Source organism: Chrysochloris asiatica, unplaced genomic scaffold (genome assembly GCF_000296735.1).
Source record: "Chrysochloris asiatica unplaced genomic scaffold, ChrAsi1.0 scaffold00006, whole genome shotgun sequence".
Classification (NCBI taxonomy): domain Eukaryota; kingdom Metazoa; phylum Chordata; class Mammalia; order Afrosoricida; family Chrysochloridae; genus Chrysochloris; species Chrysochloris asiatica.
The window spans coordinates 39,504,095-39,520,352 of NW_006408524.1; the positions used below are offsets into that span (position 1 = coordinate 39,504,095).

Here is a 16,258-nt window from a genome sequence, read left to right on the forward strand (position 1 = left end):
TGTTCTAACACTGGGGCCTTGAGAATCCCAGAAAACGGTAAGAATCAACTTTCCAGCTGATGGTTGACTTTTTGAACTTTTTCTTGATCGACAATTGAGGATGTTTCCATTCCATAGTCTGCTGTTTACGCTCAGGTTTGTAGTGCTGAATCCATGTCTCATCACCAGGTATGATTTTTCAAAAGACACTTTTACCTTCCTTTGAGTATCAGGCCTAATTTTGTTTGCAAATTTCCAAACGCTTCTGTTTGCTCTCTTCTGTGAGTTGCTTCTGTACCCATCTCTCACACACTTGTCAAAACCCAAGTCTGTCACGGATTATTTCATAGGCAGAGCCATGATTGATTTGCAAAATATTGCCACATAATCAATTGTCACTCATCTATTCGATAGAATCATTTCACATGCACATTCAATCATCAGCCATGGGTGTAGCTAGGCATTTTAATATAACTGAAGTTCTGATAATTTTTGACTCACTTTTTTGTTTTTGTTTTAAGTTTTTATTGTGAATTATGTGTATTTACATGGGATAACATCAGTTTTACATTCATCCTGTCGTGTTTCGGTTCATTGCAATGATCACAATCCCCTCCATGCATCATCAAATAACCAAAGAATACACCCCACAGGCCTGCCCCCCACCCCTCTGCTGTCAGTGCACAGCCCCTCTCCCTCCCTAAGTCCAGTGTCCCCAGCCACTCCATCTATCCATGTCACCTTGACTCACTCTCTTGCAGTGCAGCACATAAACCACAGTGCCACACCATGACACCATATAAAAAATATATGTAATATAATTTAATATATAAATATAATATCGTGTATGTGTGTGTGTGTGTGTGTGTGTGCATGCTGGGTTGTAAATAGGAATGACCAACTTATATTAGGTGATTGCAGTTTGAGAGTGTGAGTTATAATTGTATTTAAAAGTCTGTAGGAGTCCTGATGTGGTGCTGTGGGTTAATGCTCTGGACTGTAAGGTCTGTTTGTACCACAAGATCAGCAGTTGAAGCTCACCAGTCGCTCCTTAGAAACTACACAGGGTTGTGATGAGTCAGAACCAACTCGAAGGCACTTAACAACAACAACTACAAGTAAGATATAGCCAAGTGAAGATAGTTGGAAAGACTTTTGAAGCAGCACATACAATGGTAGTAAAAATGGAATATTAAAAGTTAGAAAAACTACAAACAAGCTATTGTTTGTTAATAAAGAATGAGAGTAAATATTGAATTTGAAGGATAGCAAGAAATGAGTATGGTTGCACACATACGCTTGAATTTCACTCAATGGTTATATAGACCTGATTACTAAACATTTTTGTTGTTTTTATTAAAAACAACATAGTGAACGTATATAGGGTTTTTCAAGGAGCAGTTGGTGGTGGGTTTGAACCACTGACCTTGTGGTTAGCAGTTCAGTGCTTATCTTATAGGACCACACTAGGACATTTAGTAATTATTCAATGACATGTTCAGACTTGTGTCTGACAAGTAATAAGCTGCTGAAGCAATGCCCTAAGTAATTTAATTACCACAGGGGCTCTTCTGTTATTAGAAGAAGTACAAGCACTCCTCGTACTGAAGCCCCAAACTAATGGTATTGGCAGTGTAGAGAAGGGTAATGCTGTTATGCTAATGCATGGTGACCCTTATATACAACAACAAACAAAAACACTGCCTAGTCTTGTACTGTCCTTTCAATTGTTGCTGTGTTGAATGCACAGTCTTAGATGCTGTGTTAATTCATCTTGTTGAGAGATTCGTCCACTTTTTTGCTGATCTCTATGATATCCTTCTCCAGTTACTGATCTCTTCTGATTACATGTCCAAGAAGAAGTCTGGCCATCGTCCCATCTCCAGGAACTGCTCACTCCTAATAACATGTATAACGACAGGTGTGGCCATCTTCATTCCTAAGGAGCATTCTGGCTATATTTTTTCAATACATATTTGTTTATTCTTCTGGAAGTCCATGGTGCATTCAATATTTGTCACCAACACCATAATTCAAAGATATCAATTATTTGATTTTCCTTATTCCTCTTTCAGCTTTTGTATGCATTAGGGGCCCACCTCAAAAGGTACTGTCATGTGTACTGACCCACAGAAAATAATATAGCAAAAAAGAAACAGAAACAGAAAATAAATGAGAATGTACTGGAAGTCATAATTATATTGTTTGTGTTTTTCTATTTTAAGAAATATTTCCTCAAATTTTTTATAATACTGTGGGTTTGGAGTCCTGGTGTGGAGCTGTGGGATAATGCACTAGACCCCTAGGTCTGTTTAAACCACAAGGTAGGCAGTTCAAATTCACCAGCTCCTCCTTTGAAACTCTATACAGACTTGCTATGAGTTGGAACTGCACTTGATAACAGCAATAATTATATTTTATGATAGTACAAATTGATTTAACTTGACCTTGATTATGTTTTCACTGAATCATTGACTTCTCTTTTGGTGGTATGAATGCTATTGTGCTCAGTACCAAATTGTAAGGAAGGAGACTGAAGTCTACATAGAGGTGCCGTGGAAGAAAGCGATGGAGATCTACTTCCAGAAACATCAGCGATGGAAAACCATTCAGGGCATAATTCTCTGGCACACATGTTACTGCCATGAGTAGGAATTGACTTCATGGAAGCTGATTACTGATTTGTTGTTGTTGTTGTTAAGTGCCATGGATTTAGTTCAGAATCATAGCGACCCTGTATAGGGTTTTCAAGGAGCAGCTGGTGAACTTGTACCGCCGACCTTGTAGTTCAAACCGACCTTTCGTGTGTGTGTGTGTGTGTGTGTGTGTGCATATTAACCCACAGCGCCACACCAAGACTCCCATTATTAATAATCAGAGGATTTAATCAGTGTTTGAACTTCTGGCATGATGCCATAGGATCAGAACTGGACTATGAACCATAAGGTTAGCAGTTCAAACCAACCAGCAGCTCCTTAGAAGCCTTAAACAGAGGGGTGCTGTGAGTTGGAATTGATCTGATGGCACTAAACAGCAACAGCAATCAGCTTTAAGAAGTTATTTGAGGATCAATAGAGGCTTTCTGCTCTTGTAAAGATTTACAGCCTTGGTAAGTCTATGCAGGGTTGCTGTGAGTCAGAACAGACTACCCGGCATGCCACCACCATCACCCCCAGAAATACACTTGAAAGAACTCTCAGGTTTCCTATTAATAATGGGGCTCGCTTTCACATCAGTAGGATATTTTGCTGTATTATCCTCATGAAGACTTTCAAGATTGTTTTGACATTTTTAGTCATGGATCTGTTAACCTTTCCTTTGGTTATTGACCCTCAAGAATTGATCATTATTAGAAATATAGATTTGGACCAAAGTGCGTCCCTGAAGTTCTGAAACTGTAATGAATGTGCAGTGCTGGAAAGAAGAGTCTTCTCTAGCTACTTTCAATGTTGAAAGAGGCTCTTCTAATATTTATATACTCTTATGTATTATAGGGGAGTCCTGGCGTGATGCTGTAGGATAAAGCACTGGAGTGAAAGGTCTGTTTGAACATAAGGTCAGCAGTTCAAACTCACCAACTGCTCCTTGAAAATGCTATACAGGGTTGCTATGAGTTGGAACCAACTCGAGGACACTTAACAGCAACAACATGCAGTATAGGGATCTCTGAGTGGTGTAAATGGTTAAACACTCAACTACTAGCCAAAAAGTTGGTGGTTCAACTCCACCTATATATGCCTCGAAGACTGACCTGTTAATCAGCTTCTAAAAGGTCTGGAAACCCTCTGGAGCAGATGTACTCTGCACACATGGTGTCACTGTGAGACAGAATCAACTAAATGGCAACTAATATTAACAATCACAAGATGTAATATAAAGAAAACTTTCCTTTGATCACAGGTCCCAGAGTGGTGAAAGTCAATGCTAGCTGATGGAATGAAAAGTTGCCTTATCTTAAATCTTTACATCTGAGCTGGTATTCCTTCTGATTTTTGGTACGTGTATGTTGTTGTTGTCAAGTGCTGTCCAGTGTATAGTTCTACAGAAATTCCTTTTCTTATAAGCTTTTAAATGCTCTAGGGTACAGTTGGCACACAGATTTTTTTTCCATTTTATTTTTTTCTCAGTCACTAACAGCTGTTGAAAATCTGCCTATTCCCTTCCCCAGTACTATTATCCCAATTTAGCAGAATCCATCCTTTAAAAATAAATAAAATTTAGGAAAAGCAATTGACTACAGTTTCCGGTGACACATTTTTAAGATGAGAAGGTAGTGATTATTCAGAACTTCATACATTCAGTAGCTTGTACATATCCAGAAATTGACCACATCTTTACCCAAATATCACAAGTAGCATATATGTGATTATTTGAGACTATTTCTCAGAAGAGTAGTATTTTGTTATTTTTACTTTTATCAAAAGTGTATCTGTCATATGCTTAATATTTCTGAGTACTTATTTTTTTTATTTGAATTAAAATAAATATGTACCTGAGATCTTTTCACTAGTATCACAAGTATATGTGGCTTATGAATTATATATTTTCTTTATCAAATATAGATCTATTTTCCATATATTTAAACTTTTCTGCCTTTTCACCTGCTAAATGCCCTCTTCTGTTTTTCTTTTGACCTATCATGCCCTCTTATTGTCTTTCTGATTTCTAAGGTCAGTTGAGACAAGAGCAGACATTTTTGTTTTGATTTGTTCTCATATGGCCATTAAAGCGCTTTATACAAACATACTTTGTATCATTTCTCAAATTAAAAAAATTAAAAATTCTGAACTGAATCAAGGTAGTGATTTAAACCCTTAAAAATATTTTGCTATAATCATGTATTTGGATGTAACTTTCCATTTTGTTTTTTTACAGATCGGTATATTATTCTTTGATTTCTAAAACAAAAATGTTGACACCAAAGGCAGCTCTTAGTTCTTTGCTGAGTCTGAATCAGATAGAATTATAATGAGCAATTAAATATTCTGGGGAACTGTACTTAGGGCTTTAGTGATTCAAATCATAAGCGTACTCAGAATACAAGAGTCATTTTAAGAATAAAACATACTATAAATTGATGAAGTACACAATATAAAACTGTAAAAGAATAACCTATCATATTACCAACATTATATTAGTTTTGTTAAACACTTCAAGTTGGAAAACTTAAAACAAAAGCTTAAGGCTTTACCTATAATTCTTGTCTTTAGTTTCAATTGAGTTTTTGTTTTTCAAGATTTATGAATTTATTCTAAATTCAATTAATTTAAAGGTATAGCATTGCTTTTTATGGCATGAAAGAAATAAATGGTTTACTTTCCTTACATTCTAAATAGAAATGTAATTCTTAAGAGTTTCATGGTATAGCATATATATTGTAATATATGGGATTTCTTTGTAGAACTAGCTCACATTAGTGTGCTGGTACATTTTCAGTTAGAAATTAAAATGAGTCATTTTTCAACTGCATAAATTTGAAATGCTGGTGTTAATCAATAGCATACAAAGAAAATGCAAATGAAAACAGGAATTAAGCATTAATTATTACTTCTTTGTTGTTGTTATAGTATAACTTTGTCCAAGAACTCTGTATTTTAAAGAGGTAAAGCAAAAGAAACTATAGTTAGACTTTTTTTTTTTAATTTGATAAGTAGCCAATGTCTTCCCAATTTTATTACTCCCCGCACACACAAAAAAAGACAAAATGAAAAAGACAAGCAAACAGAAAGGTACCTAGAATTTCATACAGTGTAAGTAGAATGTAATTGAATTATGGAAAACTATTCATTTAATATTCTGAATTGCTATTAAATGGTTTCAAATTAATTTATTATCATATTATTTGTTAGTCAAATTAAAAGCTGGTTTTCTGAGAGTCATCTGTTAAGTAGTTCCAATTTTGATGTATTTTGTTTTGTAACTTATTGAATTAGACACAGCTATATAGAGTGTTTGATAGATCATTTATTATAAGATACTCAATACATGTAAATAGAATCTAAGAAAGTTACCAATTTCTAAAGGAAATTAAAAGCCTAAATGTAAGAACAAGATAGAAACCAAGTATTTTAGATATTATTTGACATATTTCAGAAGTAACATCTAAATATTCATTATTTCAAGTTTATGTAAAAACAAAGCAAATTTTACTGGGAAATGTAAAGACAATTAGTGCTCTATAAAGATAATCACTGATTTAATCAATAGAAGTATATAGAATATCTAAACATGAGTAAACCATAAGTAAATTATTTCTTTAAATGCTGTAACATATACATCGAGAGGAAAGCAATTCCTCAGTTTTATAAAATAGAGTACATTACAAATCACAAAAATTTTATATACAGTATTTATCCATAGAGTAGTTACTATATTTTTATGTTTTTTCTTTTTCTTTTTTATCAGAAAGATCAACATGAAAAAACACTAATGTCATTTCTCTGGAAATATAGGAGATATATCTTCAGCAAAACTTTCAGAGAAAATTTCAGCTTCAATTTAGTTATCCACATTTAAATTCACCTGATTTTATACTCCAATGAAACATTTATCTATCAGATTAGATGCAAAGTATAATTTATACCTATTGATAAAGATTACATTTTCTTTGAAATATATTTTATCATATTCAGTGTTATAGAAAAGAGAATGGCGACTCTTATGATAATGATACTAAATCTTGAGGTAACGTTTAAATATAAAACTTTCATAATGCTTAATATGAATGTTATTCTACTGATAATAAAATAATGCTAATCAAAATATCTCTACCTTGACTATTTACATTTCATTTAAGTAGAAGTAATAATACATATATACACTTACAACCTTTAAAGAGCCTAACACATTTCAAAGATGATGTTGACAATGCTTTCTTCAAGAGTTTGCTACACATATGCTACTTGATATTAAAATATTGGCATTTTTCAGGAAATTTGAAGGCTATAAACATAAATACTACCTATAAATACTACCTATTACGTATATAGTTTTAAATGACTTTTATAAAAATCTTGCTGTAAATCATCAGTTTTATCTTTCTTCATGACAACTAGCCTTTACAGACAGAAAGGCATCTTTCAACGTTGGATTTTATACATCTAGACATTGAAGTAGCCATTATAGGAAATGCTAGGAGTTTTTTTTTTTTTTTTTTCTATTGTTCCTCTACATTAAAAAAAAAAAAAAAATCTCTGTGGCCTACAGAATAAAAATTAATATTCTATTTTGTTCCAAAATTTAAAAAATAATTGGAATATTAAAAATACTTTTAAAATAGCTAATGTATACTTGGAAATTGAGAAAACATTAAAAATCATATATAATTTCAAAATGCATCAATATTTTCTAATGATTCCTTTTTTTTCTCACTCCTTTCTTTGAATTATACTTCTTTTTACTTCCATATGACATTTTCCATATATAGTGCTTTCTTTTGAAAAACTGGACTTAAAATTTTTACTGATATATTAAATGTTCTGTGACTTCTATTAAAAAGACTTTCTTCTAGATTTCTGTTAGTTGCTGCCCTCTGGAAGACATTTCCTCTCTCTTTCTAACCTTTACTAAAATTTTCTTCCCAGACTCTTGGCCAAGAGTTTCCCGAGGCTGACTAACTCAAGCAGGTTGTAGAGAAACTTCTGGACATGTTGTTAACATCTGACACAGTGAAGTGAGAAAAAAGCCAGCGCGCAGGCAGTCACCAGGCAGGTTCAAAGAGAAATGGCAGCTCCTGGAGATGAAAAATTTGCCTTAGTATCTCCTTACCTGTAACACACTGGTTAAATTCAAATTCATTGTTTTCTGTTTGTTTTTTCCCACCCTCCACCTCCACATGGCTTAGTTTCCTGTATATCACTTTAATAGAAACCAAAAGGATCATTATGGATATTTTTTTTATTGGTGTCTACAGATCAATGTGTCGGTCTTGTCTGTCATTTTCCACAATGGTTTTACTAGACAGAATTGCATTACAGTAAGCATTTCTGGCTACTGTTTATTGAAGTGGTTGCCTAAATTTCTATTTAGACGAAGCCTTTAATGTTTTTACCCAGAACGTATAGAGGGGCTTCCCGAATTTGGGACGTTTAACATTGCTCTTTGTATTTCAACTTTTAATATCAGAGCACATATTGAAACCATAAACAATGAAAATTCAAAAAATTTTCCCCTGATATTGGAAGAATAGACTCCTTTCTTTTTTATTCTTAAAAAGCCAAAGGCATAGGGAGTGGCAGGAAAAAAATATTCTTTAAAGATCTAAGCTCTGGCTCCTGTCCTTATGACTGCTTAAAACTCCTAGAAACTTGCAACTTGAAGAACACCCCTTTTCAAATTCTAAAATAATATTAGATTCCCAAAATATCGGCAAAGTAAGTCTTACCGTCAAACGCTTGCAGCAGGTTCCAGCTCAGACCAAGACTGAAAAAGCGGAGCAGCTGGTGAACAAAAGTTTTAGTTTTTTTTTTTTTTTAAACGAAGTCTGCAAAACTAATTTTCCTCAAAATAGGGCTCAATTTCCGTTAAAGAAAGCAGCGCTTACAAATCTCAGAATTCCAGATAACCCTCACCACATCCCCCAGCAATGGAAAATAATTCCATCTTTCGCACGGATGTAAAGGTTTATTGCAAGCCACCAAACTGTAATAGAACTTAAGAAGGAAAGCTAGAGAGAATCAGGCTTAGGTGAAGGGCCTGGGTGAGAGGAAAGACTCTGCCTTGGGGACAACGCTCAAAGGTTAATCAATACTTGTTCCTAATTCAAACCAGATGGCTGGCACAGTTTGCTGTCCCCATTAATTCCATTAACAACTTCAAAGACCTGGTTACCCGTACCCTGGACACCTGAGACAATGAAAATAGCTGGGCGACACTGCTGGCGGTGTATTCGGGGACCTTAGGCAGGATAGGTGATCGCAGATATTCTCCTGTTGCGACAAGTTCCAGGCAGGACCCAATCATTCCTGCAGCTCATTACGTGTGGCTCATTTGTCCTGTGTAAACGACTTTGCCCCCAGTAGACGGGGTGGCCCCTTAAGCAAGTGGCAGTATCAAAGGCAACGCCTGCCTCTTTTTGGAGAGAAATCGAGCACAGACCTCTTCGTGGGTAGTCATTGACGGCAAGTTTTCTAACTAATTTTGGGGGATGCAAATATTTAACAGGGAGATCCGAAGCAACGTGGATTGGGGTGGGAGTGTAATATGTCTTAGTAAAAGGACCCTTGTTGTTGCTGTTAAGTGCCTTCGAGTCGGTTTTGGAGCAATGCAATTAACTGATTTATTTCTGAACACAAGAGACTAGGCTGCTAGGGAGAAATAAAGGGACTGGGGCTTCTGAGGGGAAATATCCGTGCAATCGGCACATACAAAGTGATTGAGACAAGACCGCTTTCAATATTCTGTTCCAGGAAAAGTTCTCCTTAGTGTGTAAGTAACAGAGAAATTGAGCGGGATCGGGAAAGGGTACGAGTGGCGTTGGCGGAAGACAGGCGTGGGAGGAAGGGAAGGAGAGAGAGGATCACCACCTGGCATCTCAGGTGAGAATGTTGGGGACCTGGACATCTGCAACCCCTTCGTCACACACTTCCCTTCCACTCACCAGGTCCCTTTTCTTTGGGTCCCTTTTCAGAAACTGCCATTTTTAGTCCGCGCTGCACATCCCTGCAACCTAAGAGCTTGCATTCGAGCCCATTAACACTCTTCCCACAGACTCCAGCCGCAAAAGGGTAGGTCAGCTACCGCCAGGGCGCAGGAAGATGCTAAATTTGAAAAGCTGACGTCTCGGGGCGGGCGCCAAACTAACTCTTAACCTTTTTCTTTCCTTCTTTCTTTCTTAACGTTATTGCTTCTTCCGTACTCATCAGAGCTAAGTGTGCCTCTAGTTTTTCCTGCAGGTGACACTTCCCAATTGACATAGAACAATTTTCCTGAGAGAAATAAGCGTTTTGAAAAGTGGGTGCAGGATTTGTACTTGTCGATAGATCAGGGAGGGAATAGCCGCAGCGGGCCCTGGCTCCAAGGTAGGCGCTAAGAGCAATGCTTGCAACCTTGGCCACTAGCGGGGTCGCGACGGGTGTCGTCGCGCTGCGTGGGTCCTGCTCGCTATCGGAAGTGAAACTTAGAGCTGGCGGCGCAGACTAAGCAGAAGTTTTGGAGGGAGTTTGCATGTGGTCAGCGCTGGGCTCCTAAGCCAGCCCCCAGCTCACATTACACTCTATTTATAACCTCTCAGAACCATTTCCCCCTGAAAGCAGTTCACTGGGACCACCTTCTTTTGGCTTTAACCTCTCCTACTCTTGACATCTGAGTTGCTCAGTGGGAAGCTCCTTCAAGTCCCAGTGTTTATATGTAAAGGAGACTAGCCGCTAGGGCTCAAGACCGGGATTATCCTAGCTCGTAGAAAAGTACGGCTTTCGCAGTGGGAGGGGGGGGGAAGACACACTGTTTCCAGTGAAACTGACAGTGCTTGGTGGCATTTGGAACCTTCGTGAAGTCTTCCGTCTGGAGCCTGAGAATTGCATGCTATGGAACACCCGCTCTTTGGCTGCCTGCGCAGCCCTCACGCCACCGCGCAAGGCTTGCACCCGTTCTCCCAGTCCTCTCTCGCCCTCCATGGAAGATCAGACCACATGTCCTATCCCGAGCTCTCCACTTCATCCTCGTCTTGCATAATAGCGGGGTACTCCAACGAGGAAGGCATGTTTGCCAGCCAGCACCACAGAGGTCACCACCACCATCACCATCACCACCATCACCACCAGCAACAGCAGCACCAGGTTCTGCAAACCAACTGGCACCTCCCGCAGATGTCCTCCCCCCCAAGTGGAACTCGGCACAGCCTCTGCCTCCAGCCAGACTCAGGAGGACCCCCGGAGCTAGGGAGCAGCCCGCCTGTATTGTGTTCCAACTCTTCCAGCTTGGGCTCTAGTACCCCGACAGGAGCTACGTGCGCACCGGGGGACTACGGACGCCAGGCGCTTTCGCCTGCAGAGGCAGAGAAGAGAAGTGGCGGCAAGAGGAAAAGCGACAGCTCAGGTAAAGGCGCTTCGCGAGAGTTGAGAGTTAGTTTGAGATGGAAAGGGCGGTGAGCTGACAGGGAAGCTTTTTGCAATACAGTGAGGGTACACGAAAGTTGGGGCTTGTCTTGTCTTTTCTGTCTCTCGGTCGACTAATTCAGTGAGGCTACTTGGTCCTGTTATTGGGGGGTGGGAGGTAGGCACGGGTTTTTCTATAGGCAAAACTTGTGCCAGTCAGCAGGTTAAAATTCTCCGCCGCCACGTTAACCAGAAGATTGAGAAAAAAGGAAAAGCGACAGTACTGAAACATTGCGAGGTTAATCCTTTCTCCCGAGGGATCCGGAGGGTAGTGCGCCATGAGATGCTGCGTCCGATGGAGCGTGCGTGCGTGCGGGTGCCACTCCTTAACGTTCCGACTCAGAGTTCCTTGACTTGACTTTTCCCATCGTTAACTCGATTTCCAAATTATTGCACAATATTTGGAACTTGCTATGGAACTTGGCAGAGCGCATGAGAAAAGAAAAAGTGTTTTTTTTTTTAAATTCTGATTTCAGAGTTCTTTAAATAGCATCCCTTTTCCCCCTTAAATGGTAAAAAAAAAAAAAAAAAAATTCCCTTCATTGATGAGTATCTAGGAATTCGGAGGGTTTTAAGCAATGTGTCAAAGAATTTCAAATAAATAAGTGTTCAGACTCTTCATATTCATAATGCTCATCTAAAGAGAAAATGTGAGCTCCAAAGTGGAACATAAAGTCTTCCACCAATTGAATGTTGTCTTGGACAATTAGTGGAAGGCAAAAGGCAACTCCCTTATTGTATTTCTAGTTTGCTGTGTGCCTGAGGTTCCTATGTGAGGGTGCGCGGGAGAGTCTGAAAAACTAACTGACCATAACTTGAGTGACCACGTAGAAGAGGAGCCTTCTTGAACTGCGATGTATGGAGTCACAGCCTGCCAATTTAGTAATTTAAGTAATTTTGAGCAACTCCAACTTTTCCAGCAAGTTCCTAAAAGCCTTTACCTATTTGTATCCTTACGAAAACGATGAAAAATACTTTACAGTTATGAAACTGCTAAGTTTTCTTCAGCAGCTACAATGCTGTCTAGGTCCCAACCATCTGGAAAGAGCTACTGGTTTAGTAGGCTCATGTTTGCACGTTGCTGTCCTTTGCGATATTAGTTTGATAGTCTTAGAATCTAATCCTAGATAATGGTGTAATTTTTTCCCTTCTTCATGAAACTTAAATCAAGATCCCACATAAATGATAATGATGAACCATGTATTTCGTTTTCCCTAGTGGCAATAGTTTGTCTTCAGTGTTGTTATTAACTAGATCCTTCTGTCACGATGTCAAAACTTAACTTAGTTTCCAAGACAGTGGTGAATTTTTAAAATTTCTTCATAAAGTTCATATCCAAGAGTTATCAGCTGAGTCACTCATTTTTAATGGGTTTTACAACTAAAAGTGGAACTCTCTTAAGAAAAGGCTAATGTTGCTGGAAGGTTTCTATCTTTATTAGAAAAGCATAAGAGGTCATTTAGAACTCAGTAACCTTTTTATAGACTGAGCACTTGACAGTGTAATTTTGAGAAAGCAGATCCCAGTTCAGATTGGTCAGTCTACATTTGCAATGACCAGAAAATCTCTTACCATTCATTTTACGCTCTGCAATGAAAAATCTATTTGATGGATTGTTCCTCACATTTCCTGAAGTGAACCAATATATATATATTTAAGAACAAACAGCATTTTCACAGGGCACATGTTATTTTGATTGGCAGGGGGAAAATCAGGATCTAAAAGCTGCTTGTGTTAAATTTTAATAAAAATTTTCTTACGCTAATTGGCTAGTTTAATATTCCTAACTCCCTTTGTCTGGAGTTAATCACATAATAAAGTCTCCTCTTACAGATTGAAGCCAATTACTAGAGTTATGGAAAAGCAAACAAAGAAAAACCTTTGTCAGCTGTATAAACTATTAATAGACTATAACTTGATTAGGAAATACATTTAACTATCATGAAAGATGGTGGGCTTTTCTTTGATAAGATATTTTGAAAGGACTTTCTATTAAAAGGAAAATCGAAATAGTTTCTGGTTAAGCTTATGCATATCGATTGAAAATAAAACTTAAATTGCCAATTTTATTGCCAGAGTTAATTAATGTTTGTTAGATTTTTCTTGTTGTTGTCAAGTGCCCTTGAGTTGCTTTGGACTCATAACCACCTTATATAGGTCTCGTGAGGAGCGGTTAATGAGTTTGAACTGCCAACCTTGAAGTTAGCTTGCAGTTAGCAGTCCAGTGCTTATCCAGAGTGCCACAACAGGCCTTGCTAGATCTCTGGTGGTGGTGGCAGTGGTTGTGTGTGACCAAGTCAGTTACAACTCATAGCAAGCCTGAATAGGGTTTATGAGGCTGTAAATCTTTATGGGAGCAGAAAGCCTCGTCTTTATCCCACAGAAAACTGGTAGATTCTGCTGACCTTAAAGTTAGCAGCCCAGCTCATGATCCATTAGTTAGACTTTAGAAAGATTTAAATTAAAGCTATGCTCTTCAACTTAATATTGTGATATTGGTTTTGGTCTTCCATGATTTATGTTCAAAGCTATTTCATTTCATAGAATATAAGAACATTTGATCAAGCAGCAGTTAAAAAAGACATAGAAAATATTACAGTTCTGGTATATCATTAACACATAATCTCTCAGTTCTTATAACAAAGTTTTCATATTTCAATATTCCTTAAAAATAAAATTGAATGGAATTATGAAATCTTGAAACTTAACATCGTACTTGATGAAAGTCAAGTCATTCCTTGTAGAGACCACATTTTGTTAGACAATGTACACACACCATATATATATATTTGAAAATAAATGCAGTACATAAATCTATGGCCAAGCAGAAACCAAAATTGTGTATCCCTGTATTTAGTACGGAAGGCCTGGTAGCACAATGTTTAACCACAACTACTAACTGAAAAGTTGGCAGTTCAAACTCAACAGCCACTCCGCAGGAGAAAGATGTGGCGGTCTGCTTCCCTAAATATTTTCAACCTTAAAAATCCTACTGAGTAGGTCTATTTTTTTCCTAAAGGATCACTTTGTGCTCAATTTGAGTTTTAGTATTCTGACTGTATATAGATGTATTCATAACTGCTAAAATCTAAAGCAATTTAAACACCAGAAAATACTGTCAAGCAACCAAATTTTTAAGAAAATGCCATTTTGTTCATACTAATGATGCTACAACTACAATACGCAGCACAACATTCTCCACTTTGCATTTATATGTGTTTTCCTTAGGCAAACACACTATTGTATAAACTCAAGAAATTCAGGAGTTTAGAAAAGTTTATTGACTATGGAAAATAGCTGCATTTAACAGAAAAGCAAACCATTCATTTTTAAGTGTTAATCATTTTTATGACTTTGAATCACTATGATTTCCAACATTATTAGCAAAGTCAACATCTGTTATGTCTTCAAAGTAACTCCTAAAACTCGAAAGTTTATAAATATATTTAAAATCATCAATACAAAGCAGGTGTTGGGGGGAGGGGGTATGTCTATAAAGAGTGTGAATTGCTTTGCTTCAATTTTAGTTGATTGTTCTCCAAGTAATGCAGTAGGTAATAGATTTAAACTGCCCACTTTCAGTTAAAATAACAAATTAATTAAGCAATATAACTTTAGCAATATGCAATATAAACATGCAAAAATTTCTATTGAAATAATTATATACATATATATCAGTATGTATTTTATCAAAATTTTATATATATATATCCATAAAGGGAAATAGTGATAAGGGAGTTGGATTTTACTTGAATTTGAATTTTGTTAGATTGTTGTAAAATTGCAACTATACTATTTAAAACTACTAAAGTATCAAACATTTGCTGTCAAATTATTTCTGCTTATATAATTGGGCAGGCAGAATGGCAGGCAAATATTTCACTTAATCAGTCAGCTATCAGCTAGAGGTTAAACTGTGAAATAGTGTTTTACCAACCATAACTCTGATATTATATTGTAAATTTTTAAATATATTTCAATCATCATGCTTCTTGAAAGGCAAAAATTGTGATTTTTTTTTGTGTGTGAGTGGTTTAATTTAAAATAGCTTACTGAATGGTGAAGATTGTGGAAGAATATTGAGCAAATTAAATATCTTAAATAGACTAAAACTGCCATTTTCATTTTTTTTTTTGAAGTGGTAGATTAATTTTAGGTATGAACATTTTATAATGGTGGTGGAGCATATATTAAAAAAAAAAAATTCTCAGTACCATTGACCTACTGAGTAAAATACTTAAATCATTTGCTTTTGAATTAAGGTGCTTTGCTGTGAAAGTCAGCAATAAATAGAAGCAAGAATGCAAATAAATATAGGAATAGATTACAATTCTGCATGAATCTCTTCATTTGTAGTTCATTTTAAAAGGAGAATCTTTTACTATTAGGCATGGCACCACTCAAACTTTCTTTCAGAATAAGAAACAACCACAGAAGATTTAAATATGATGGATCTGTCTACAAAAATTGCCAAAGACAACCACTATCTTGTCACCCTATAAGCTGATTTCCACTAATACACTAAAGAAAAAGAAAAGAGAAGACATCATAGTGATTATCTCAGTCTTTCTCTGTGTTTGAAAACATAGACCCTTCATCACAGCACTGAACTTAAACATTCTAAGAAATTATTTTTAAAGAAAAATGAAATAGCAAGAAAGATCAATCTCTTCCCATATACTCAAAATGTTTAGGAGATGAATTCCATATTTAATGGAAGAATTAAGTGGTGCTTCTTTTTTCTGACCTGAGAAATATCAATTTATGGATGAACTAACAACTGAATGATGTCAGAAATCTACGCATAGAATCTATTACATGAACTTGACCTGCAATGCAGCTTTGACTGAACAATTTTATTCATTTGCTATATTAAATAGTAACTTGAAATGTAAAAAGATGGTGTGAGGGATTTTTAAAATTCTATTTCAAATGAGAAAAAAAACACATGTAATGCAATATTTTTTTTAGTTAGGCTGTGTTAACTTTAGTAATTATTTATAAAATTTCAAAGCATATTTCCTTTCTAAGCATTCCTATGAGATTTGCAAACATATACGATTAGCAAATGCTAGGGATGGAGAAAGATTAGAAAAAAACACAAAGACATTATTTATTTTTTGTTGAGTCAATGCTTTTAGATGATTTATCACTCTTTCAAAATTTTCTGTTTCTCAAATATATAT

At 36.4% G+C, this 16,258-nt stretch overlaps 1 protein-coding gene across 1 annotated transcript in view; it reads left to right on the top strand.

Annotated features, from left to right (window-relative positions):
* The first annotated feature begins 10,301 nt into the window (after positions 1–10,301).
* The window catches only part of MEOX2 (mesenchyme homeobox 2), a 101,695-nt gene continuing 95,738 nt past the window's right edge, over positions 10,302–16,258 (top strand). The window contains exon 1 of the mRNA XM_006832247.1: positions 10,302–11,013. Within this exon, the coding sequence (XP_006832310.1) occupies positions 10,503–11,013 (511 nt within the window). The 5' untranslated portion in view covers positions 10,302–10,502. The remainder of the gene's footprint in view (positions 11,014–16,258) is intronic.